The sequence below is a fragment of the Aulostomus chinensis genome, chromosome 19, assembly GCF_037954235.1.
Source record: "Aulostomus chinensis isolate RoL2024-O1b breed Wild chromosome 19, RoL_Achi_v1.0, whole genome shotgun sequence".
NCBI lineage: Eukaryota > Metazoa > Chordata > Actinopteri > Syngnathiformes > Aulostomidae > Aulostomus > Aulostomus chinensis.
The window spans coordinates 2,611,850-2,637,265 of record NC_141338.1 but is presented as its reverse complement, the minus strand read 5'-3'; the positions used below and the strand labels follow the sequence as shown (position 1 = coordinate 2,637,265).

Here is a 25,416-nt window from a genome sequence, read left to right as displayed (position 1 = left end):
TGAGTTGGTGGGAAATGATTGAGGCTGCAATAATCATAAATCTCCAGGGATGTTTGTGGAAACCTTGTTAATCAACTAGCAGAGATGTTAGAGATGGCGAGCGCTCAGCAGATGGCTCTCCGTCACAGGAAAACCTCCGAACTGAGGAGTCCGGTGTCTTTTCTTTTAAAGTGACATCAGGTCCTTCAGTTCCAGGTGACACATCCTCATCGTCGTCACTGCGAGTGTGACTCCAGCGAACGTGAGGCACAAACTTCATTCCTTCATCAGCTCACCTCATCGCCCTCTCTACAAACCGAGCACACAAGACGACAGCCTTCAGGAGAGTCGTGAGATCTCGCTAAACACGCAGCAGGTGCTCACCTCTCCGATTTCAAGGTGGCAAATTAGCCCCAACATCTTGCAATCTAAACCAACTGCAGTTATGATTCATTTGCAGCAATCACATCAACCTTGTCATACCCAAACACCATTACTATGGTTACCAAGGTCACCAGAGGCTCCGGTGCTCTAAATATAAACTGGTGCAGTTCTGACAGTGGCCTGTTAGTAATGGCTCACCTCCATTACAGTAGGTGACCCCTCTGGTGAGCAGGCCACCACAGCAGTGAGGAACCCTGGGTAATCATTTCTCCATCGTTATATATGTCAAACTAAATCAAAACCCATGGATTCTAAACAACTTCAGGTGGTTTAACAAGTGCCGGTCCCGTCAAATACATAAATCAGCACACAAATTAGAATCTAATTCAGGGACTTTCTCATTAAAGGACAATTATAGAAGAGCAGTTCACGCTTAATCAGACAAGAAAGGAAAAATAAAACAAAAATTAAAAAAAAAAAAAATCATGCGCAGACCTGTTCACCATAACAGTCTAAGTGCTTTTCCTCTCAGGGCTGAAAATAAAAGAAAATTAAATCAACCTCAACACAGAAACCTGACTTTACAAACTACCACAGACCTGGCTGACTAGTCCGCAGCATCAAAACCTCCCGTCGGCTTTGAAAAGCAAGTTTTCCTTTGGAAAAATGGCCGAAATTGTCATGAACATGCTGTGAAAACGCAAAGCATCAGTAGGTTTTTCAACCTCACCACAGTCACTAAGTGAATCCTGGGGCTGCCAGCAAATGGAACCATACCCAAATTTGAAATTGTAATATTTCTCATTTAAATATGATTCAAAACAAACAAAAACCTGTTTGCATGAACCAGAATCAGGGAAACAAATACAATCCGTCCCTCCTCAGTGCGACTGGGACGCCGTGAATGAAGAAAACAGCAGCAGAATATTAAAGAAAGGTAAACTTAGGCTTTAAACATGCAGCCAATACAATATTACATCTTCTAAATGTATCGGTAGCGCGAACGGGCGCACAGTTTTGATTCCAGCCTTTTCTTTTTTAATTTTGTGAAATAAACAAGCAACAAAATTCCACCTTCCTTTTTATGATTTTGGGCTTTTTATCACAAGAAAGGCATTTCTGAGTTCTTCTGCCGTCCGTTCAAATCAGGGCACTTCAGCATGTTGGTTCCATGAGGCCGCACATTCGCAGTCAAAATGGGATTTTTTATTTTTGTGTGTGTGTGTGTGTGTCCTGTCACGGGAATCACCCCTTTTCTCTTCATGTGAATGAAACGTGAGTCGGTACTTACAAACTGCCTCTTCTAGGAAGACTCAGCTCCTTCTGTGGAGGGAAAAGAGAAGAGTTATGAGTGCAAAAAATAAATAAACCTCACCGTCAACATCAGCGACTGCTGTGGAGCATTGAAAAGAGTCACGAAAGCCTCAGTGACGGAACTATGACCATTACTGTAGTCCATTCACTGGGAAACGTCCCCCCCCCCCAGTTCAGTTTGGTCCCAGCACTCCGGTGTGCACTGACACCAATGAACCAAGGCCTGCAAAGAGGTGGTCTTGGTCCGGTTCTTGGTATTTCCCAAACTACGTTACTGTGCATTCCTGATGAGAGCGTGAACTCGATCCACCCGACAGGGAGGTAAACCCCACAGGTCTGCAATAAACCTGCCGTGCAACCAAATGGTTGTTTTTTTTTTTGCATTTTGCATTTTTGGAAAAGGCAAAGATGCAAATGCTAGCAGCTTGGAGTGAGATAGATGTGCAAATTAAAACCCCAAATTCCAGTTTCATGCCTCTGCGATGTGTAATATGAATAAATGCTTGCGGTGCCAGATGCCAGGAAAATTCCTCCAGAGATATATCGCATTCATGACAGGTAGATGAGGAGGCAGTGACCTCCGACCGGCAGAATCTGGAGTCCCCGTGGACGTTTGTGTGACATATAAAAATCGCCCAGGATTCCAGAGATGCGGGAGATTGGGACAAATGCGGCAACAAACCCACGTCTGCAGGCAGCGCAGAGGGATAAAAACAACAACTCGAGGTGAAGTCTAGTGAAGGATCTTCCTCCGCTATTTACTTTCATGCTCTGCCTCAGGGACAGCTGACCAGATGGAATCCACCTCAAAAAAGGCAAAAAACAAACAAACAAACCAACCACTTCACTTCTACAAACTCATCCACTGATTTAGGCATGAAAAAACTCCAGATACCACATTTTTGGAGGAATTTGAACTTGTTGGCCAGTCACGGTGCAGCGCTCCTCACTGTGTGTGGCAAAGGAAGAATACATCTCGATTATGGTTGAGTAATAAATCCTAGCACAGCACAGAGCGGCTCCTGGGTGAGCCTCATGACGGCAGTACCAGCTGAGCGATGGCTCACGCTGGATAGTTTCAGCTGACTCCGCTAGCAGTCAGACCCGGAGAGGATCTGCTAACAGAAATGAGTGGCGCTGCTCTCTGGAACTCAGCCCTCAGCTTCCATCACCTCTCTCCATTAGTTCCTTTTGTAGGTGTTTTGGAGGGGAGCCTGTTGCCTCTATTTGATTAAATCTAATGTGTCATGCACCTTCACTGGCCTTGCAGCCGAGGTGCGCGTTGATGGTTTTATTCATCCGCAGTGCTAAAAAGCACAGAGCCCTGCTTCTCTCACCAGGCTCCTGAGGCTGGTTCTCACTCAGCTCACTGAGTCCTTACGTCTACATTTATCCTGTAGATTTCAGCTTTAGTTAATAATTTGTTGAAATGAAGCATCCCGAGCTCTTGTGCGCACTGGGTTATAAAAAGTTATTCAGCTGACAAAATGCGGCTACACTGATAATAGGAATAATTGATATTTAGGGGTGTAGTTTGTTCATTTCTTTATTTTTTTATCTTTTAATTAAAGGCAGAGTTACACTGAGGACAGGGCTGCACTGAAAGAACCCAGCGAAGGCACCAACAATGCCCTCATTGATTTATTGAGGGATTATGCATTCTCACAAGCTTGTTGCTTAAGGGATAATACAGCTGGCAAACGTGCAATTTTCCTAAATCCTTGCCGTCATTAAACACATTCATTTAAATCTAAGAATCTACAATATTCTAACACGTCTCAGTTTTCTTGCAGAGATGCCTGATATTAATTTGCTTGTTCTCAAATGTGTATTTGCCCTTTTAAGGAGCAGCGATGGTGAACATGGTTCCTCCAGAACAGAGGAGCGACTCCTCCACCGGCCCCTTCCTCCTCAAGGGGACCCATCGAGGTTAAAGGTCAGGCAGAAGAAAGAAGAAGAAATGACAACGAAACAGTAAAGAGCAGAGTTTAAATGAGCAGTCTGGACCAAAAAGTTGACAAGACAAAAAAAAATAATCATCAAGGCTCATGCTGCAAATGTTAAATATGCCACAGTTTTTATTTCAAAATGATGATCCAGCCCAGAATCCTACCAGCTGCAATATGAGCAGTCAAACGCTGCTGGCAGCCAATGAGGTGGACGAAAGATTCAAAAGTGAGGATGCTGAAACATCTCCATGCACTTATGGTGCACAGTGTGTCTCAACCACTGGGTCCGGGCCCAGAGATGGGCCATGAGCACCCTCTAGTGGTCTGCAAAATGCTAGTCAGCAAAGTGTCAGCTAAATTTTTGCACAGAAAATTGTTTAAAGATGAAGTGGAATGACAACAACAACAACAAAAAGGACGTTGTGTGATCAAACCACATTGAGTTTCCGCAATTATCATTATTTATAAATAAATAAATAAATAAATAAAGAGAGAGAGAGAGAGAGAGAAACTTAGTTAAATTTTAGCCACCGTGTCTGCTTGGTGGCAAGCTAACTGCTTGCAACAGGGCACACCCGAATAATTTTAAAGAACCTGTTTATTTCTAATGTATTTATTAAATTCCAGTTGTTGACCTTCATTAATATGCCTCAAAACAGTTTAATATGTTAGGCAAAATGTTCTCATAAAACCAAATAATTTGTATGACGAGTTGGGCCTTGAATTAGAAAAGAACAACCGCCGCCGCCGCCGGTGATTTTGATCACAGCGGAACTGAATGGTGACGCATTCGTCAAGTGCTTTTTATGATTCATTCAGGCTGCTCAAGTTTTCCTGTGTTTGTTGATGGTATAGGTGACGCCCCAAGTCAAGGGTTTCATGCCAAACTGGGCATCCTAAACTGACGTCCTTCTGCGGTTTGGATCAGGAACAATGCGCTTTGTGTTTACATGCACTGTAAATCCTGACTCGTTGCAGGTGAATTGCATTTCTGGGATCACACTTTTGGCTTCAGTGTCGTCTTATTTATTATTCTGTCGAGTTGTTGGCTTTGTTCCCAGTCCAAAGCACACACCAAATCTATAAAATACACGTGTCAAATGTGTTTGCTCCTTTTAGTTTTAAGTAGCTCAGCAATAAAACGTCTCAATCCTGGTAGCCTGTTGTGCCCCGGAGGATTGTTTAGATTTACTCTGATTGACATTCTAGAGAAAAGCATGTACCATACATGAGGTGCATGCAGGGTTTTGAGGCTATTATATTTTTTTTTTTGAGGAATAGGAAAACAAAAACATATTTACCGTGTGAACTCGCTTAAAACTAGACTTTTATTATAAAAGTTAACACTTGAGTCTGACTGAAGTTGTTCTTTCCTGCATAAACGTGGATTCTCAGACACGCATGCGCTTCAGTTGTTCCCAGATTGGCCTGAGATGCCTGCGCACGTTCTTTAGGTTCTGCTGCGATTTTTACGCCGGGAGTTGAGCAGCTCTGAAATAATCATAGCAGGTGTGGAGATGAAAGGAACAAATTTCTAGACAGATGAGGAGACAAACTTGCTGTCTCAGCTTTGAGAGTGTGACTGGTTTTCTTTCATTGCGGTCCAGGGATGCCACCAGGGACGCCACTTACTAACTTGTTTGGTATTTGACACAAACGCTCGACCAAAAGAAAGTCTGCAACCAGCTGCACGGGGACAAACCGCCTCCTACCACCTCCAGATGTGGACACACTTCCATTTCCTCCAGTTGCTTGTGTGCGGGTGCAACGACGGAAGTCAGATGAATCATAATCAAGTGAGTCGGATACCAACTGATCTGACCATCGCTTTTTGTTAGAAATCCAACAACAACCTGATGAGGCCGAGGTCCTTTGTTCTGAACTGTAGGACACGGAGTTCATGTGTTCTTGCTGCTCCAGTCAGCAGAAAAAGCGCTCAGCTCCACTCTCCCTTTGCTATCAATTAGGGTTTAATGCCCAGCTTCCCCCGCCGCCTATAGAGGACCAAGGTCAGGGAGGTTGCTTGGGAGACCACAACTCACATAGCACTAATTACCAGCAGGGAAAACCTCTGATGTCATGTCCACTGATCAGTACATCAAACCCCTGAGAGGAATCCAGTGTGATAAATGCACGATGAAACATGTATCCAGGAGAAGCCGCTTCAACCCTTGTGAAGGAGAATAAAGTCTCGAGGTGCCTCCCCCGTTGCTGCTCCTGGGTTTCAGCACCTTTATGAGGTCTTACTGACAGCCAGCGTCCCACGCAGCGCATTCAACGTGCCCTGTGACACACGGTTCAAATAAAACAGAGAGGTGAGACGCATCCAAGCTCATGTTCTACCTCCAGGATGTTTGTCACAAAATGTCAAAGTGTCCTGGAATAAATACGGCACACACTATCTTACAGATGCTGCGGAACAAAATAGGTGTACTTCTTTCAGGGGAAGAAAAAAAACAAACTTATGCAACAACAAGACAAGAACCTCTACAATAGTCCAAAATTTCCAAAAGGTAGAAAAGAATTCAGAGGCGAAGTCGAGTTAATGACAACACGGCTGCTGTGTTCGTCGACTGAATACACAGTTTAAAAAAAACAAAAACACCATCTCAAACACATGATTCTGTCATTTCCTGTGTTTCACTTCTGACGAAAGAAACGAGACCAACTCGTCACGTTGTGATGTGCGACGTTTGTTGCCGTGAGTAAACCGCAACAAACGTAAAGATCCCCGCTCCAAGACGGAAGTTTGAGCGTTGTGAACTCGTGACTGGACAACTATGGACGTCCCACCAGTGCGAAATGGGCTGCAGCTCATCTGAATTAAGGGTTTCCATCTCCTGTTTTTTTCTTTTTTTCATTTATTCTTTTGTATTAACACACACACACACACACACACACACACACACACACAAAATCTACCTCCAAGTGGCGTAAAACGCCTTTGCAAGATTGGGGAGAGTTATTTTGCATTTCACCCTTTCAATCAACCTTTTCAACTGCGATACTTCAAAATGCGCATTGAAAAATGGAGATAGAATCTGAACTCGAGTGACATGAATCGGCTGCTTCTCAGTCGAGTAATGACGGACCCATCGTGTGCGAGCACCGTGATGGGTCGAATGAGTCCCCCTTTCCAACAGAAACCATTACCGTGGAAGCAATGTCAGACAGGGGGGGTGCGACGAACTGACAATTCCCTCTGATACCTGGTAAATTCGTACCCTCACACAATCAAACACTCAACGCTAGAGAGGCACTCCTTCCTCCGCCAGGGTCGATGTAAATAAATGCAGTTTCTCGCCACACCACAATGCGAGTAAACCAAAACCTCCTCGGCAGAGGTCTCTCTGCAAAAGCCTTGCACTGATTTTTACTCCACGGATAACACGCAGCAAGCTACAAGCCACGAGTCCCGCACAAACGACAATCAGATCTTTCAGGATAATGCCTTAAATTGGAAACAGTCGAGACCCAAATTAATGAAATGTCCCGGCTCTTTTAAGGTTAAGATAATGTTTACCACACATGCGCTCCCACTCAACTGCAGGATCCACGAAAAGCTTTGATCCAGCGTGACAGCTCTGTAGACTCACTGCTTCAAAATGTTCATCTTTGAAAGCGCGTGTCAGATAACAAACGGTTTGTACATTTGATCAATAGTTGTTCTTTTGTTGTGAAAGTGTTTTTTCCTGCTTAAGAGATAACAAATCTGACATGACGAATCCCAGCAACATTTAATCTCCAAGACTTCAAATCTGTGGCACAGCTCTCCCCAAAAAGCCCTCATTAATAATTCCCCTTGATTTAGAATTTTCCTACATCTGAAGATCAAAAGTGCTCATTCTACTGTGATACGCTGCTGACTGGCAAGAAAATCTCTTTTCTCATCCCAAGTCATGTTCTCATCAAACCAACGCCAGTGACATCAGAGAGAAAGAAACTAAATTCACCAAATCTTCCCCGTTAAATCTGGCTGCCGGTCCGGAGTCGCAGTGGAGACCAATAAGGCGCATATTCACGCATCATCAAGAAATAACTGCCCCTGCTTCGTTTCTCGAGGGCTGTCGGCCTTTAGCGGAAAACCGGCTCCGGGCCGTCTGGCCGAGCTGCCTCATGGGTGTTGGGGGGGGGCTGGGACACTGTTTAGTGTGTGTTTTTAGTGCTGCTAAGGTGTTGCTCTGCCGAGCAAACATAATAGGGTCTTCGCCTGAAGTACCTTCAGGCTCAGGCCCTAATAATCCCGGGACTATGCAGTTAACATGAATCACACGGCGTTCCAGCTGATGGGACATTAAAAGAACACGCCAACATTTTGGGAAACGCTCATTTTGCATCCTCCCAGAGGAGCCACAAATGATAATTTACACCCTCCTCTATAGCTGAGACTCAAAGAAACCTAATCAATTGCACTTTGTTTGTTTTTTTCCCCAAAATGTCTTTGCCTGCATTAATATCACTGGTGTTTTGCATGACATTGTCACTTTAGATTCCAACACATAGCCGGAACTACTTTCCTGACTGGGTTCAGTGATTTGACTCAACACCTCAGATGTCCAACGGCAGCCTCGGCCGTTCAAAATGAAATATAAGTGAAGGAATAGAAGAGCGACTACTGCTAAAAACAAAGATCTTGAACGAGATCTGAATTAGAAGCTTATCCATTTGGTTAGTTTTGATAGAGTTATGCTAACATTTCCCACCCCCCGTCATTCATCATGCTAAGCTAACAAGCTGTCGGCTGTTTAGTCTCAGCTCCCTAACCCACCCACAGGGGGGAGAAGGGTATCTGTCTTCTTGCCTGGCTCTGGGGACAATGGCAAATAAATGCATTCCCTAGAAAGCTGGCGTGTTCTTCTAAGCTCCCTTTTCCTGCTGAAGTAACGCTGTGAAATATTTTTGTTGCATTACTGGAAAGCACACCGAGCACCGCAGAGAGATGAGGCAAACAGGCGCTTAACCGCATGCACTCGGTTAACTAGAAACCCGCATAAGATCACATGTGCTCTCTTCTTAGATTGATAAAGATCCACGGGGAAACGGAGCTGGCACTCACTGCCATTATTTATATATTGGATGAACACGGCACAGAAAGAAAAGGAGTACAAGGGGGTCTGGCTTTTAAGCCTCATTCGGCTTAAAAGCTGCTTCAAAGTCAGACACTTCAAGTGCATGTTTAGACTTGGAGAGGTCAAACAAATCAATGAAAACACTTATCTGCTCCCAACACATGTGCAGTACAGGATGCTGCCAAATACATTATAGAACTGATTAGAGACTGAGCACACATTGACCTCTCGTAGGAGACGGCCTGGGCATTCATCACCAACAACCAGGATTGTGATTATATTCCAGACTACACATGTCAGTTTATGACATCAGTCAACAAAAGCCTTCTGTCCACAGTAATATTTTGCGCAGTTATGCCGAGATCAGTCTGCAAGATATTGATTCCTGATGCGGCGGGGTGAAGCACACAGACACCGTCAGACAGCTTTCTTGATTAAATCTGCTGGCACCCTCAAAGTCCTCCTGGTTGCGGAACGTCAGACGTCATGAACGCTTCATCCACTGAATGTTGTGAGAGGGAAACGGATCATTTGAAGACCGGCGCTCAGCATAATTCCCTTCAAACTCGATTTATAAAAATACAGCTTTGAAATATGAAAAGAAGTCACTTTTATTATTTCTGTTAGCTTCAGGGCTAAGAAGCAGTTTCACACAGTTTTCACTATCAATAACTGAAGTGATTAAAGTGAAGTGATACTGATCAATAGCTGTGTTTGCTTTGCGAACCGAGCAAGAGACTCGTTTTTTTTTTTTTGTAGGAGGGGGCTCCCCCCCCCCATTGTAAACAGCCGATTAGCCCTTCTCCGTCACATGAGGAGCAGTCGGTCGCGTCTCACGATGAGGAGTTTCCTCGGGGGAGGAGGTAACGCATGGGAAGAGCCAATTGCACTTTAGCTTAATTTTAAACGTAAATTTGCCATCGAGGACGAGACAAAAAAGAAAATCACTTCTACGGGAATGCGGGACAGTGACAGCATCACTTTATCTTGATAATCTTGCCTTCAAAATTGTAGGAGGACCATCTTATAATTGCTTGTAACTATGAAATACGTGCAACATGGGGGGAAAAAATAGTAGAAATCCTGTCTGTCCTCAGTTACTTTAACGCCTCGCTTTACTGATTCACACACAAAAATAAGACCAATTAATATTGTAGATACAGATAAATATTTGAGAATGTTGTGATTTGAGGGTTTAATTCCACACTGGGAGTTTTTCAGAAAGGCAGAAATTACAACTCACAGCATAGCAAGTTGCTACGAAGGCCTGGAGCTGCCAGACAGAAACCAAATGTTTGTGGACGCGAGTGGGCCGCTGGCCTACGGGACGGCCACGAGATAAAAGCTGTTCCCTCGATTTGGTCGTTTTTACATTTTCAAAAAGTTCTGCAGCACATAACCAACTGAAAGCATGTGACTGAGCATGTGACTGGTCAGTACCTTCCTCTCCCCCAATTCAAACCTTTTTAAAAACGCGTTTTGTTTTGTTTTTTTCTAACATGAAAACTCAACATGAAGGAGAAAAAGCCCCTCAGACAACTTCTCCTCTCTCCCAAGATTTCCACTCAGGTTAAAAGCACCGGCACCTTCTCGTGGAGATCCGTCCCTGACATAAACGAGGTCTGACATGGATGAAGTCATCCCTTCCTGGCCAGCGAATGAATGGGAGATTGTGGAGCTGGAACCGCGACATTCATTTGCCTGACAAACCAACTTCCGTGTTTCCCCTTTTGGATGTAAGAGTTGTAACCAAAGCAGCGGCCGTTATGTTTGCTGTAACCGATGTGTGTTCAGCACATAAAGAACCCTGTAACAAACGTCCTGAGAGGAAGAAAGAGGGAGAGGAAGGAGGCACCGGTGCCCAATAAAAGGAATGAAGAGATTAGGGTAGTGGTACACAAAAGTACAGTTTAAAAGGCTTTTGATGCCAAAAAAAAAAAAAAAAGAGTTGGTTTCTGTAAACCTTCAGACATACAATTAAAGAACAGAAACTAATGTCTGCTTTCTAGTTTTGAAAGATTTATGAACCCAGAAGAGCACACTGATGCTTGAAACACAGTCCCACATTTATTTATTGTGAAATGAGTCATGAAAGCACTTTTGTTTGTTTACTTCATCGGCTGCTTCATTAAAAACCAGTGTCACATATAAAACGTCTCCCACGGAACTGAATGCAAACAAAGGCTTTGTGCGTTTATACTCAAACACATTTAGCAAGATTATAAATAGTCCAAATTACACTTTACAGTAAGACGCACCGCAGGGTCGGTCAGCTCGGCTGGACAAACCGTGGCGTATAATATGGGCATTTGACTGTTTCCGACCTCCCTTCCCACTCAGCTTTACCCGCCTGTCCATAATTCACTCTGGCTGTTGTCTTGATACGAGCTCACGCTTGATTCTTGACAGGAACACACTGTGCACTCAATTACCATACCAAGTTAATAAAGTACGAGAAAGCCCTTCACGCGACATCATCAATCCAGCGTCATGAATACGCCGCGCTCATTCCCCCTGCTGACAGCTAACACAGATTAAACGTGACAAATAATTTTTAGGCTGTTTATAAAGTAAATTCACGTCATATTTACAAATGTGTACACAATTTAAAGATTTAAGACAGTTTTCAGTCAGCTGTCCTCTCTCTGAGATGCTGAGACTATCTTGAAGGGAGATGAAGGACACGCGCAAATCAACAGGAGACCCAAAATGAAGTTGTCAAAGTCCTAAATGAGCTCTGTTCAATGAGCCACAAACGCAGGAGTCTCATTTGCATATTGTACAAAGTCACACTGCAGCTGGAACACACACACACGCGCGCACACGCACACACACACACACACACAGCAGCAGCAGCACGCAGCAGCGTTCGTCCACCTACCTGTAGCCCTCGCCGCCTCAGAATGCTGGACTCATCCATGGCATCGAGCCCGACTTATCATGCCTCCTCATCGGTGCATAGCCATGCTGCACTGCCTAGTTCCAGCCTCCTGCTCCCTCCCCTCCGTCCCTCCCACCCTCGGGCTAAATCTGATCTTAGCAGCTGCTAAACACTTCCATCAGAACTTATCTGATTGGAGGGGGGAAGTCAGCTGACACCTCCTCTTGTTCCTCTCCTCTGTAACTTCAGGAGTGAAGGAGAGGGATGGAGAAAGAGAGGGAGAGGGAGAAGATAGGCAGGTCTAATTTAGCGTAGCAATGGGCGGGAGTGAGTGGCTAAGGGGGGCTACCGCAGACAAGTGGGAGCCCCAAGACTCATTTCTCTGAGCAGCCACGCTTTTTGGGCACCCTAGGTGACCATGAAAATGAGAGGATATCCTTCCCAGCATTGTTCAGCCTCGACCTCAACAATGAATCTGGCTTCCTGGCTGCGGCAGGCAGTCTGGCTGGTCTTAATGCAGTCACATGGACACTACACACCTGAAGGTTAGGCTTAAAGTAGAGGAGGAGAGGAGAGAGAGAGAGAGAGTGCTGCATATTGGAGAGAAGGAAAATAATAACCATGTTGATGCCCAGGACCTTTCAAACCTGCTGTGAAAATGTCACATCAACTGCCGCTGGCTTATTTATACACAGGAATGCATCCTTCAGTCCAAACAGCCCAATACGGAATCATTATCATGCTGGAATCAGCAGCCAGCAGCTCCCCGCGTAACCTGTTATGAATCCAACAGCATGTCCTGTGTCAATTTCCATCAATTTCACACACAGTTTCTGGATCCTGCAGCTCCACACTGAGATGAGTTCTGAGGCAGTCACCACAGATGTTCACACAACTCCCAGTCCCTACACCCTGGCGAATTATTAGCATTTGGAAAATAAGTTGTTTCTGCCAATTCTATCGTGTAAATTCGGTTTTCACTCTGTTTTTCTTTGCCCCCCCCCTCCTTTCTTCGCTTTTTTCACCCTCTTTCACTCATTTCCATTCACTGTGGTACCGCTCTGTGAATATTAAGTGGCCCTCTTCCATTCTCCTCATCTCCAGCCAAGCTCGAATGATTTCTCTTAGTGAGTGCGGCCCGGAATGACAGCTAGCCCATTGGTGGTGGTGGCGGTGGAGGAGGAGGTGCGAAAGACTGTCAGACAGGTGACCCGCTACACCGACACCTCCCGTTTGGAAAACTGTGCAACAGAAAGCCGGTGGCGCGTTGCAGCGGTGGGTGAGACGGTCATACGTGCTGCTGTACTGATAAGAAAGGCAAAGTCTGGATGTGGCTAATCAGGGGGCTTTTTTGTAAAAATCCTCAGAACCTCAAAAGAACAAGAATTACAATAGTCAACTTTTTCTGCTGGAACAATGCCCCCCCACCCCCACCCCCACCCCGGATTACCTGAGGGAATTAAAGAATCCTGTTATGTTCAACTGACTAGCCTCCAGGCATACTGCTTAAAGGAGCAATTAAGGAAATTTCACATTGGACTGTAAATGAAGACGAGAGATTGCAGGGACACAAGGGAGGCCCTTTTGTTTTATTCATCGGATGAATTCTGTATTTCAACAGCTGCAACAATTAACACAGACACAACACTAATCTAGTAAATACCAATTTACTCAGTAATCCACAAACACTTCAACTCGAGATGAAAACAAACCAGAACCCCACGGGTGGACATAGACGACGGGGATTATACTGGACGACGCACTTGAGAGTGTTTGGACAGCTTTACAGTTGTTGGTAGTTGGCGGCTATTAGGGCGCCATTAGCATTAGCTTCGGGTAGCTGGCTCTTTTTCTTCCTCCGCTGGCACAAAAAAAAAATAAAGTCATGCAATGCCACTTATTTGTTATTTAAAAAGTAAACTAAATACTTGCAGGATCAGTTATTCTAAAATGGGAACTTTGCCAATTGTTTGTATTTCAAGGCCAATTTGTGAACAAGTACACCTAAAAAAAAAAAAAGTGGATTTCTTTTATATTTTATTTTTGAGAAGAAAAAAAAAACACTCTATAAAGATGTTTTGAGGTGGGGGTTTTGGGTCAACCATGACAGGAGAGCATGTGCGTCAATGGCCTTGGAGCACGGCGACAGAAAAGCTTCAGAGAAAGTCCGGGGGGGGGGGGGGGGGGGGGGGTTGCTGAAACCCTGCCGAGAGGTCTGATTGAGTGACCTGCTGCCTCTGCTGTGTCTGAGCTTATCAGACCAAGAGGCAACCTGCAGATGTCAGGTAAGCAGAGAGAGGACTGCGAAGAAAGCACCAGGAAGAAAGAGAGTCTGTTTTCTTAGCTTTGTCAATCCTGCCATATAAAGCTGTTCAAACCCCCCCCCCCCAAAAAAAAACATCAATGTCAAAGAAGTGAGAATCCCATTGTGATAAAACCCTCCAGAGCCAAACTCCCAGCAGACCAGCCAGGTCTTTAACCCCGACAACAGGAGTAAAGATAGAAGCCGATAGCCAGCCGGCGCCAGGCGTCACTCTCACGTCCTGATTTCCATTTCAAATAAATTGAAACGGTCATGTTGTGACAGACAACAACAAAAAAAACAAGACGTGTCAGCTTGAGTCCATTTCCCGCACTTTCAAACACACACTGCTGACATGTTTGAACCTCTGAACAGTGTAAACAGAATGGGAAAGAGGAAAGACGGAGGCAGGCTCTCCTGCTACTCAGGTGACGGGTTCATTTATAGCAGCTGTATGTCGACGGTAACGAGCCTCAGGGTTTGTATGTTTGGGATGCGTCAGGCAAATTAATCTCTCCGAGCACAGATCACGGAGCCGCTGCATGAAAGCACCTCCCGAACACGACACGCAGCAAGTACATGCTGTATGTTTATATGCAGTAGTATTACTTTTCGCCAGGGTTGCTGAAACACGCGGTCTCTCATAGCTAAGTAATACTCCCAGCTGGGAGACTGTTTGCAGGCTATAAATAAAGTTTGGTTGATTTAAATCATTCAGTCTGAAGGTGTTCGGGGAAGTCGTGGATGGGTTTAGGGTAACCTTAAAATACACCTGCCACACACAGTGGAAAGTTTTGTTTTGGAGGGTTTTATTACCGGCTGTGTCCTACTCAGACTTGACATGAGCGCCGAGTGATCCGATCACAAGTGGACGGCTCTTCACGGGTTCACGCCCGGCTTTAAAAAGGCGTCTCCAGTGACCACTGGACACAAATATAAACACCTACGTTATTGACATTTGCGCGTGTTTTTTCAATTGGTGTATTTACCCACGACGGTTTGTATTAATCACAAGTGCCAAACTACTGGTGTTGAAATGAAACGAGGATCCATACCACGTCTGTGTTTTGCCCTGGATTGAGTCGACCGACACGCAGATTTGTTCTGAAAACTGACCAACACGAGTCGTCAGTAAATCTAAAAAGGCCAAACAACCCGAGTTATATTTTCTGATGTCAGACAGGCAGACGATTCTAAACGGGTCGCGTCTGTCATCCGCCACCATGAGAGAAAGTCGACTTCCGAGAGAGAACGCGTGACCGAGTGGATTCGCGAGGTTGTGGAAACGCGTGAACAGAAAACCAGGACGGAGGAGGATGGATGAGTCGCGTCACAGCCAGAGACGGGAAAAAAAATGTTTTGATGTAACTTGATAATTTAACTCTTGTAGCAATTAGCTGTGACAGGTCAGGTCTGGCGTAACATAAACATAACTGGGTCCTGGATCAGTTAGGGCCTTACCAGGTTTGGGTCTTTGTTTCTTAATACCAGACAGGTCTATTCTGGGTCCAGGTAGTAAAGTTGTGGGTCTCCTCCGTCAAGACCACCTCTCTTGGTCTGGTGCACACGGCTCTGGTGGTCAATGTACCTGTGTTATGTATCTCAGCTGGAAGTATCCAGGAAATGAAAGTCAACGTAATGTCACTAAAGTAATGGAAACACAATCTGTGTGTGTGTGTGTGTGTGTGTGTGTGTGTGTGTCTTTAATTGGTTTACAATCACAGCAATGCACACATTTGTCAGAGGGCGCCAGGTAAGATTAATTTCCTGTTTCACACCACCTTCTTCTGTTTGTGGCAGCCTGTGTATTTATTGTATACAAATACAACAGTGTGTAATTGGGTTTTATTACCATACACAATGAAAGATGAGCTCACATCATGTATCCAGGGGCAGCAGAACAAAGACAGAGGGCGCAGAAAAACAGATCAATAAGGTGCATCTGGATAACTTGTTTTCTGTGCTGCTGCTGCTGCTGCTGCTGCTTTGGTGGGCAGACGGCGACTCAGCCGGGATGATCCTCTCCTTCCATTTGAGGTTCGCTCACACGAAAGACACGTCGGTCAGCAGTTTAAGGTTTATTGTTTTTATGACGGCATCACTGCACCTCATGTTAAGTACACGCACACACACCTGAAGTTCCTCCCTTTGCTCCAACAATGATATCAGCCAAGGACATCACCGCCTACAATTATGAGGCAGGATGAGAGTCCACAAAGGCACAACACCAGGATTATGACTGTCTTATCTCCATATCACACCAGAAGTCAAGTATTGATTTTCTGCCAAAGAGCATTACAGTCAAGGAAGACATGCCACACTGGTGGAAGAGCCACACACACCCAGGGGCATGATGGGGGAGCATAGAACGGGGGGGGGGGGGGGGGGGGGGTTAAAAAAATAAATAACAGGGCTCCCGGGAGCCAAACTGACAGAAGAATGGGAATCTTGAATTTGGAAGGATGAAATCAGAGAGACTGAGGGCTTTATAGTGAAGTCACATTCTATCAGATCATTCTAGAATGTTTCTGATCATCAATAATTACACCTGAAGCAAAAAAAAAAAAAAAAAGTCCTTGAAAAGTCTCAGAACCCTTGAAAAATGTAACCTAACTGCGCACACACACATTTCTGCAGCTAAATACCAAAGAATCTCCGATATTTGCAGGCATTTGAAGCACTTCAAGCTTTTCAAAAGCAACCAGCTGAAAATTTAACATCTCAGAATCATTGTTTATGTGTTTATTTGTGCTCACTTGTGACCATTAGGAGATTATTTCCTCATAGTGGCATCCTGCCTGCTAGTTTTACACATGATGGAGACGTAATTCAGACCCCAATTCATGCTAGAAGTGATGACATTATGAATAAATCATCTAAAAAGGAAAAACTGAGTGAAACGGCCCCCTGCATTCATAGGCTGGAAGCTGAGGTATTGTGGGTTTTTTTTTTTTTTTCCACTCGTCTTCCAAGGTCAACCCATTCACAGTGGTTTCTAAGCCCGTACTGAAGGCAGGATAATGGTAGCTGTAGATGCACCCCTGAGGTGTCAGTGCCGAGAACTCCAAATGAGTCGGTGAAGACGTGCCAACACATCAGCCATTCAGCTCGTACACACCAGCAGTCTGTGAGCAGGCAGCACCGGCATTTTGTTCTTTCACGCTGCCAAACACAATTTTATCTTAAGACCAGAGAAACGTTTAAAAAAAACAAAACAAAAATCACCCAGGACATTTCAGAGGGGAAACCCGCGTCAAGTAAAACCTCGCGGACAGAAAATTGGCTCTTCAGTTCGAATCAATTTCAACGAACTTCACCGGCCCTTTCAAATAGTGATTTATCTAAAAGGTGCCATTTCTAAACATCAAAACAAGCCCACGTCTGAGCCTCTACACCCCCTACCACTAGGGGGCAGCATATTTCAGGACATATCTTTATTCTATGGGCTACAGTGTAATGTACGCTACCAACACCGTGGCTAACAGCACAGCAGGATATAACTGGAATGTACCTGCGCCACGCAGCACCTCCTCACACTCATTTCCACACCACTTCCTCCCCTGTGCTCTTTTCAGAATTTTATCAACTCATACGTTCACCATGACAGAGGAACTGCACATATCGGCACAGGAGCCCCGCCCCAAACTCGTCTTGTGACCGGGTAACTGCAACAGACGTGCCACTGCAGAAGAAAACACGCCGACCCACGGGGTCGCACGACTGCAAATGAAACTCCAGAAAAGAGGAAACACAAATGAGTCGACATACAAATCTCTCAAATGAGCTCAAACATTCAGAGGGAGGCTGGACGGAGCTTCACGCCACCCTGCCTCGCTTCAAAGACGTGCTGTCAAGGCTCGTTAGCAATCCCACAAATTGCCCCTTAAAGCAAGATTCCCGATACACTTTCACACATGTGGCGCATTTGTAGTTGATACAACTAGCGTTCATATTTCATTCACATTTTCGGGACAAACTGGAAAAACTGGGAGTGCAAAAAAAAAAAAAAAAAAAACCTCGCCTCAGAAGAGCCAACATGTCCCAGCGTCCGTCTTCAGGTCCAGCTGAGTCTGGCGTGCACTGATCAACAGTAGTCGGGAGCAAAACTGATGCTCAGTTCTCCATAAATCTCATAGATATCACCAGCTACGGGACCATGGATGCACACTGATTTAATTCATCAATATCTGGTGTTCATTTGAATCACACTGTGCTCATTTCCTACACAGTTCTGTGTGTGGTTTTATTTTTGTTATTTTATATGCCTGGAGGCTCACCTTCCAGCCCACAGAATACAAAATTCTTCAACCACGCAAAAACTCGTATCTGTCATTGCCAACTTCTATTGATTAGAACAGAAGCGATGGGTCATTTCAGCCGTGTGGCCCCGAGTACGTGCCTGGCGTATGTCAGCTGTAATGTGGCAGCAACTTGTGACCGCCTCAACCACAGAGGGGAAAGAGCGCTCACGCCGCTCGCCGTTGACAGACTACCACAGGTGCGCTTTTATATCAACTGTGTTAGCGCGGCAGTCTTAGTAGTCTGAGGCCTGGCCCGGACCCACGTGCATTCACCCAGTCCACTCCCACCTGGGCTGAGACAGGATCCGGACCAGCTGAAGGACTGCTGCTGCGAGGCTGGGCTCATGCTCTGACATTCCGGTTGGAAGTACAAAGAAGACGTCTATGGAGATCAGTAAGTTCTGACAAAGTCAAAATGCCAGAGATTGGAGTACTAATTCACCCTGCAGGGGGAATATCTCCAGGGATTAACACTTTTGGCAGGCTGCATGTGCTTCACTTCCACATACTGCTGATGCACTAGCGCCCCCCAGTGTTGAGAATACTAACCTCACTCACCAGAGGTCTATTATGTTGGCCATAATTTTTTTTTGGTATCAGTATTTCAAGTGCAAACCTACGTACGACTATTCCTCCAACTATACCTCATACGCACAGTATAACTGTTTACATTTATGCTCGCACACATTTATGCAATATTCTATTCTTCTCCTTGTTAGTATGTAGTATTTACATGTATATACACACACATATTGTGGTTACACACCTGAGGCCTATATTTCTACTAACTTCTATTATCTGTTGCTGTGTAAACAGAGTCGCCGTGATGTCATCAGACTGTTCCAACTCAGGTTACAAAGACCTTTTCTGGGTCAACCCACTCGGCGCCAATGTCAAAAATACATTCTCACGTTTTGTTCTCCTGACAGCACATAAACATGTGCATCCAAACAACTCGCCTCACACGTGTTCTATTGCGCTGACCTTTTGTGTTACGGAGCACACGCTGAGAACGACTCACAGCTCGATGGCATTGGATTAGCCAGCGCTGTTGATTGCATCTCGCAGCGAGACAACAAGATCATGATAAGGCCCGTCGTCTGAGAGGACAGATTAGAAGCAGGCTGAAGGTCACCGCCGTGCACCTGCGCATCAGCCGGGACTTTAAGATGCACATACAAACATCCCACCACTCTGCTGGTGTTGTGGCAGCGCTAACTTCTCTTCTGCGCAGTGCGAAAAGAAGTTTATCCTCTTTGCCTTCTTCAGACTTCATAGGTGTTTGTACTTGCATGCATCGCTAAAATGAATTTAAAGAGTGTGTTAGGTATTAACTTACCGTTTCTAACGACAGACAAGACACCAACGAGCCCAAAACAACTTTGCTATTGCCGTTTAATATTTCTACTGGGTACTGTAAATATATTTGACATGCCGGTAAAATACATTTCGAAATTACGATAGCTTATCTCATGCATTCATAATTATTCTATACTTCAAACAAGACGCAGAAAAGAGAAGCGCTTCATTGTAGCACTCCGCATAAATGTGAAAAATAAAGAAACGAGTAAATTAGAAGTATTTGTACTGCTGTTATGAAGGATTATGTTCCTCCCATCAGCTCCCCCTCGCAAACAAATCACACTGTCAACAGACATCAGCTGCACAGCTTATGAAGATGCATATTCATCAGACTCCACGTATATAAAATCAGACTGTCACTGTGTACACGGGGGGGGGGTGTGCTGTGTATTTTTTAATACTTTAATGTTAATCTTTTGGGTGTCCAGTGCCTCGAGTAGAAAACAGCGTTGGTACGTTCGTGTTCTAACCACCTTTTGTCTTTTGTTTCCAGCAAACTTTGCTCCGTCGACTCATCAGTCACACCGAAGATGAAGTCATGGAGGAATTCTGCCTGGATCAGGATGCAGACTACAGTGGGGGGGTCGTGACTCAGGAAGTACTCACCAGGCTGGAGGTAAGGGAGGGGTCCGACTTTCCAAGGTTCAGGGAACACATGCGGACCAGGTTGGAGGTCTCTGATGGCAGCTGCCACGCGGGCTGCGCCTGCTGGGAGTGGGAGGGCAGCAGAAGGTACTTTCCTGCAAAAGCAACAACAAGATGAGGTTAACAATACTGGCACCGCTGTAGTACTCTGCATATGAAGTACTACACTCTCAACCCACAACATAAGAGACAGCACTGGTCACATGGCAACGCTGGCATCTCCGGTCTCATCTAAAGCCCAAGTCCTTGACCCTGTTCAGCAGCGATGATGTCAAAGGGTTAAATCAGGCCAAAGGAGACGAAATCCCATTAAGAGATCACCAACAAGCCCAGCATTTACATAACCACAGCCCCAGCACGTCAAACTCCACCACGAACACAATCTGATATTCTCTGTACCATTAAAAACATTAATTACCAGCGCTGGCAGCTAGAGGGCACTAAGAGCTGCTTCGATCACTTCTCCACTTTCTTTTATTCAAAATAAATCAGACATTAAAGCAGTGTCTTACTGCAGCAATGGCACATGACGTGAAAGCTCTTATGTGTGGATATTTCCATTTCCTGTTTAACTTCAGGGGGGCAGAGGAGGATTAACACCAGTAACAGAGAGGGGAGATGAAGGATAAGCAGACTGGGTTTATAACGCAAAGCGAGGCAATCACAAGTTCAGCAGAGGACGTATGAACGGTGAAATGGACAAAAAAAGGGACCCAAATGTCCCCTGTTGCAGTCAAGAACCGGAATTTTCCTGCATTTCATTCCTTCCTCTCTTATTTCTAGTAATCTCCCAACTGTCAACCCTAAAAAAAACAAACAAACAAGATAGCTAAGATGGAATCTTCCCCGGGCCGCCGGTGAGGTTGCCGCCTCTCTGGGATGCTGCCCACACGTAACCACATCACGTCACGGACTTTCACGCGTGAAATAACGGCTGAAAAGCAAATACTGGGGGCCGATGACTCACATTTCTGAAGTGTCAGGTGAGAGTTTTACACAGATGAGAAGCACAAGATCCAATTCATGGCGTCACACGTCTCAATTCCAGAGACATTCCAATGTTAAAGCAGCAGATCTGAATACTGTAATGAAAATGTTTCCACCCAACCTTTGAAGAAAGGAAGTGTATACCCATTTCTAAAACCTACTTTCCTTCCCACTCTCTGCCATGACTCATTACTCTCCTCCTTTTAATCATTTATCATGCAGAGACTGAAACTTCATGTAATTTTCGATCCCCTACCATTCACTCAGGCAGCTTCCGGTAAACCAGAATTTCCTCCAGGATCGATAAACTATTTATCCATCTGAAATTCAAATAAATAGAATAGAGCCGCAGTGGATGAAAGCCTGGCTGCCTCCGTTTCCAACATCAAGGCTCTTATTCCTGCAGCCGCTCATGTACATACGGGTGTAATTGATCAAATTAATTATGTTCCTGTTCTATTTAGTGCCACAGCAATTCCAGTCAGACAGCAGGCACAACACCAGCCCACCTAAATGGAACAGGGCCGCAATTAACCACACCGGTTTACCCTGAAATGTCAAGTCAGAGCGGCTTCTGCGAAAGAGCCACCTGCTTTCCATTTCTTCCACTTGTCAGTCCATCTTTTTAGCTTCTGGTGCTTGTGCGAGACGCTCACAGCGGCGGTCGGATCGGCTTTTATTGCAGTGGTGTTACAAAAAATAAAATAAAAAAGGGGGCAGCAGAGATAAAAAGCTGTTTGTCAACGGCACCGTCTCCTGGTTCCCGTGTCACACCGGCTGAGTCTGGAACTGCACGGCTACTTTACAGTTCACTTTGACATCTTCTGCACTTCTTTCACAATCTGTCTCTTTAGTTAGAGGAAGTAAGCCTACACATACTTTTGTTTTTCAATCCTACACACACACACACACACATACACACACACACACACACAGTAGGCAGATAAAAATACACAGCCTTCTGAGCAACACCGAGTAAAAGGGAATGGAAGGGAGACCGAACAGGATGAGGAGGGAAAATTGTGCTCCTTCCTTCCTTACCAGAAAACGTTCCCCTCAGTAAAGCCCATCACATCCCAGCATGGAGGAAATCTCTGGTCAGGCGCTAGTCAACACTTCTAGGATCTATGGTTAGGGGAGTGTGTTTTTTACATTCAGGCCAGGTACGTGCAAGGTCAGGCCGCTCTGTTCCCGAACATCAGCGGATGCTTTAAGCAGAACCATCCTTCAGGAATAAGCCGCTCGGCTGGGTTTCCTTCGCTTGGTCGTTTCACATCAATGTAACCGGGGCCGAGGTCGTCCACGCTCGCATCTTTGGTGCGTGACACTCAATGCAGCTCATCCACCGTCTCACAGCCAAAAACCTAGGTAGTTGTGTAGCAACAGCGGAGTGAGTTACTCTCACTCCGCCAACTTGAGAGTGGATAAATAATTAAATGGTGCGGCTCTTCCAGACTTTCCAAATGTTATCAGACCAAAGAGATCAAAATCTGATGGTGAAGTGAATCATTCAGGGTCTTTTTTTTGTGATGCTTGAATCCTTTTATCCAGTTTTACAGACGCTTCTTTCAGGTCTGTGGGTAGAAGTCTTCTGAGGCGCGGCGCATCGCGTTACAGATCAATCTTTGACGGCACTTTTACAAACGCTTGAGAGCAGGATGAGTCATCAAACATTCGATTTTTTGGGGGGGTGAAAAATGTATTTCTTCATTTCATGAGACCTTTAAGACCTGATAACATTCTGATAGGCTGTATGGATTTCTAGAAGCTACGATACAAAAGGAGGAGCTCTTGGAGCGGCTATGAAAAGGTCACGGCCCGATTGATACAAACGGTTCTATCATCGGTCAGCTGAAAGTATCATCACATCACAAGGAAAACAAACTGTTCAAAGTCCAAGAATGGAGCCTGAGATCAAACAGTTTTTCGGAATGGAGGCAAACAAGGTCACGGTCACGATATGAGTCACAACTGTCCGGGGCAGGAATGAGCAGCGTCTGTGCTGGTGTGAGCAGCCGGGGCGCTTCTGTTCTCTTCACGTCACACTTCCTCCAGTCAATAAAGGCATTTTTGATGGACGTCACATTAAAAACAAGTACGTGCACTTTATTTTCTCTGTGTTTTCTTCTCAGAACTCTGTGGTTACTGACTTCAATCCTCCAGTGATACGAATCAGTTTTTGACGTGGGTGTTATGGTGGGAGTGCACTGACAGGAGGCCTGGCAACATAGGAAAACAATTTCCATATTCAAACTCCACGACTGTCATCGCATTCTGATCCAAATACTGCCAGATCTTGGTCGGCGCACAGAGATCTGAGACACTGCCTTTGACAAGATGAGAAATCTTTCAGGCTCCGGCAGGAAAGTGGTTTGTCCCTCACGGTGAGAAGCGACTGAGAAAAATACATTTACAAGCATTTAAAAAACAGCAAACCCCCGAAAGAAAAAAAAAAAGATATAAAAAAAACCCAATATGCATTGAATTTCTGGAAGGCATCGAGTTGAGTGACAACTGAGGAGCATCTCTGCTGTTTGCGGATGACGGAACACAACTGGTTCCATCAAAATGTGAAAATGCTGCAGTCCTCCAGCAATCCTCTTACCAGGAACAGGTTCATGAAGCAGATGGCCACTGTTTATCACTACTCACTACTGCAGCTGAAGAAATGTCGTCTGACGTGGAACTGTTCTTTCAAACATGCCCTTGGAAACTATTTACCACGCTGAAACACTGAAAATTGTTCACAGCGGGTCCGAGGATTATCCCAGAGACTCTAAGTGATCATGACAGCGTTTTTAAATACATTTTCAAGTCATTGTTCAATGCTTTTACCTCCAAAAATTAAATTTTACTCGCCTCTATTGCACCGTGAAGGTGGGGGTTTTCTCCATGAGACTTCAAAAACCAAAGCAGATAAAAGCAAAAAAAAAAAAATCTCCTTGTCAGGGTTCCTCTAAAGGTAGGTGGCCCTCCACCCTTCTGACCCCTTCACGGGGATTGATTCCCTATAGGGAAACCCTACATCTGAAACGGTCATCGCTTCATGGTGATTAATGCCATAGCACACTTTAAAAAAAAGGATTAATATCAATCATTTCCTCCCTCTGGGGCACCTGCAGCAAACACAGAGGACAAGTTGTGAAGGTGAACGAGCCCGAAGAGGGAGGATGTAAGAGAGAGGACAAAAAAAAATTAAAGACAAATCAGCCGGCGGATCTAAGCAGGGGATCGACTCACGGCCTGCATGCATATACATCAATGAATGTTGGGAGACTCCCTCTGCATAGCTAAGGAAGGGAAATGAAGCACACAGAAGTCTTGAAGAGATGGTAAACAAACACTGTGTTCAAGCAGTCTACTGGCTGGCTGGTTGGTTGGTTTTACAGCTGCAGAATTACTGTCACTTTCGCCAAATTTCAGTAAAACCTACCAGGGACTTGTTTAGGTATCCTGCGAAGATACAAAGAGAAAACAGCCGCCCTCAACATTCTCATGCCTCCCCAAACATACCGAATACAGAATCATACTGACATCATAAACAATTAGAGAAACATGAGCCTCAGAAGCTCAACTACAATGGAGACAGTAGGGGTTAAGTATTACCTGTGAGACCTCCCCCGAGGCTTCGTCTTCGGACATATTTCCCATCCTCGCTGAGATGACGCTTGAACTTGAGAGCCGGACTTAATCCAGGAGTCAACTCCGGGTTACTGGACTTCCTGAGGGCTGCTGAGGGAGTGTAGAGGATGTGGTCCAGCTGGATTGACGGACGACAGGCAAATAGGAGGAGGATGAGGACCTACTTTAAAATGTTTTTTATTTGTTTTATTCAAAAGATAAATAAAGTGCAATTTGCACCCCGGAGCGCTGGCCAGTGGAGCACTGGTTGAGAGAGTAAAACGCATCTTAGCATAAAATTGCAGCGAGAAAAGTGAAAATATAATGAGAACCAAAATCCTGTATCAAGGTTATAGTAGATTAAGAGCCCACACGGCACCAGCCTATTGTACCATCTGAGATAATGACCTTGGGTTAGGCTCTAACCACACAACAAAGCCCAGTGGTGAGGAAGAGGCCCTCCCTGCCAGTACAGAGATATATATGGCTCCCAGTGCTGTGTGGAAGGAAACAAGTTTAGGGGGAGACGCATCTGGCTCACAAAACAAATGAGGAACAAGAGGAAAAATGACAAAGACTCAGACATCATAAAGGTGCAATTAATAATCTGTGGCCAGAGGCA

At 45.1% G+C, this 25,416-nt stretch overlaps 1 protein-coding gene across 7 annotated transcripts in view; it reads right to left on the bottom strand.

Moving 5' to 3' along the window:
• The window catches only part of mast4 (microtubule associated serine/threonine kinase family member 4), an 80,946-nt gene that overhangs the window by 43,316 nt on the left and 12,214 nt on the right, over positions 1 to 25,416 (bottom strand). For 6 of the 7 annotated variants that reach the window (XM_086188453.1, XM_086188457.1, XM_086188454.1 and 3 more), the window contains exons 2-4: positions 24,780 to 24,933; positions 20,148 to 20,281; positions 1,655 to 1,686 (exon numbers count right to left, since the gene is read on the bottom strand). In XM_086188453.1, the coding sequence (XP_086044579.1) occupies positions 1,655 to 1,686; positions 20,148 to 20,281; positions 24,780 to 24,933 (320 nt within the window). Of the gene's footprint in view, positions 1 to 1,654; positions 1,687 to 11,576; positions 11,667 to 20,147; positions 20,282 to 24,779; positions 24,934 to 25,416 lie in introns of those variants that run through there. The other variant, XM_086188463.1, reaches the window with a different exon arrangement.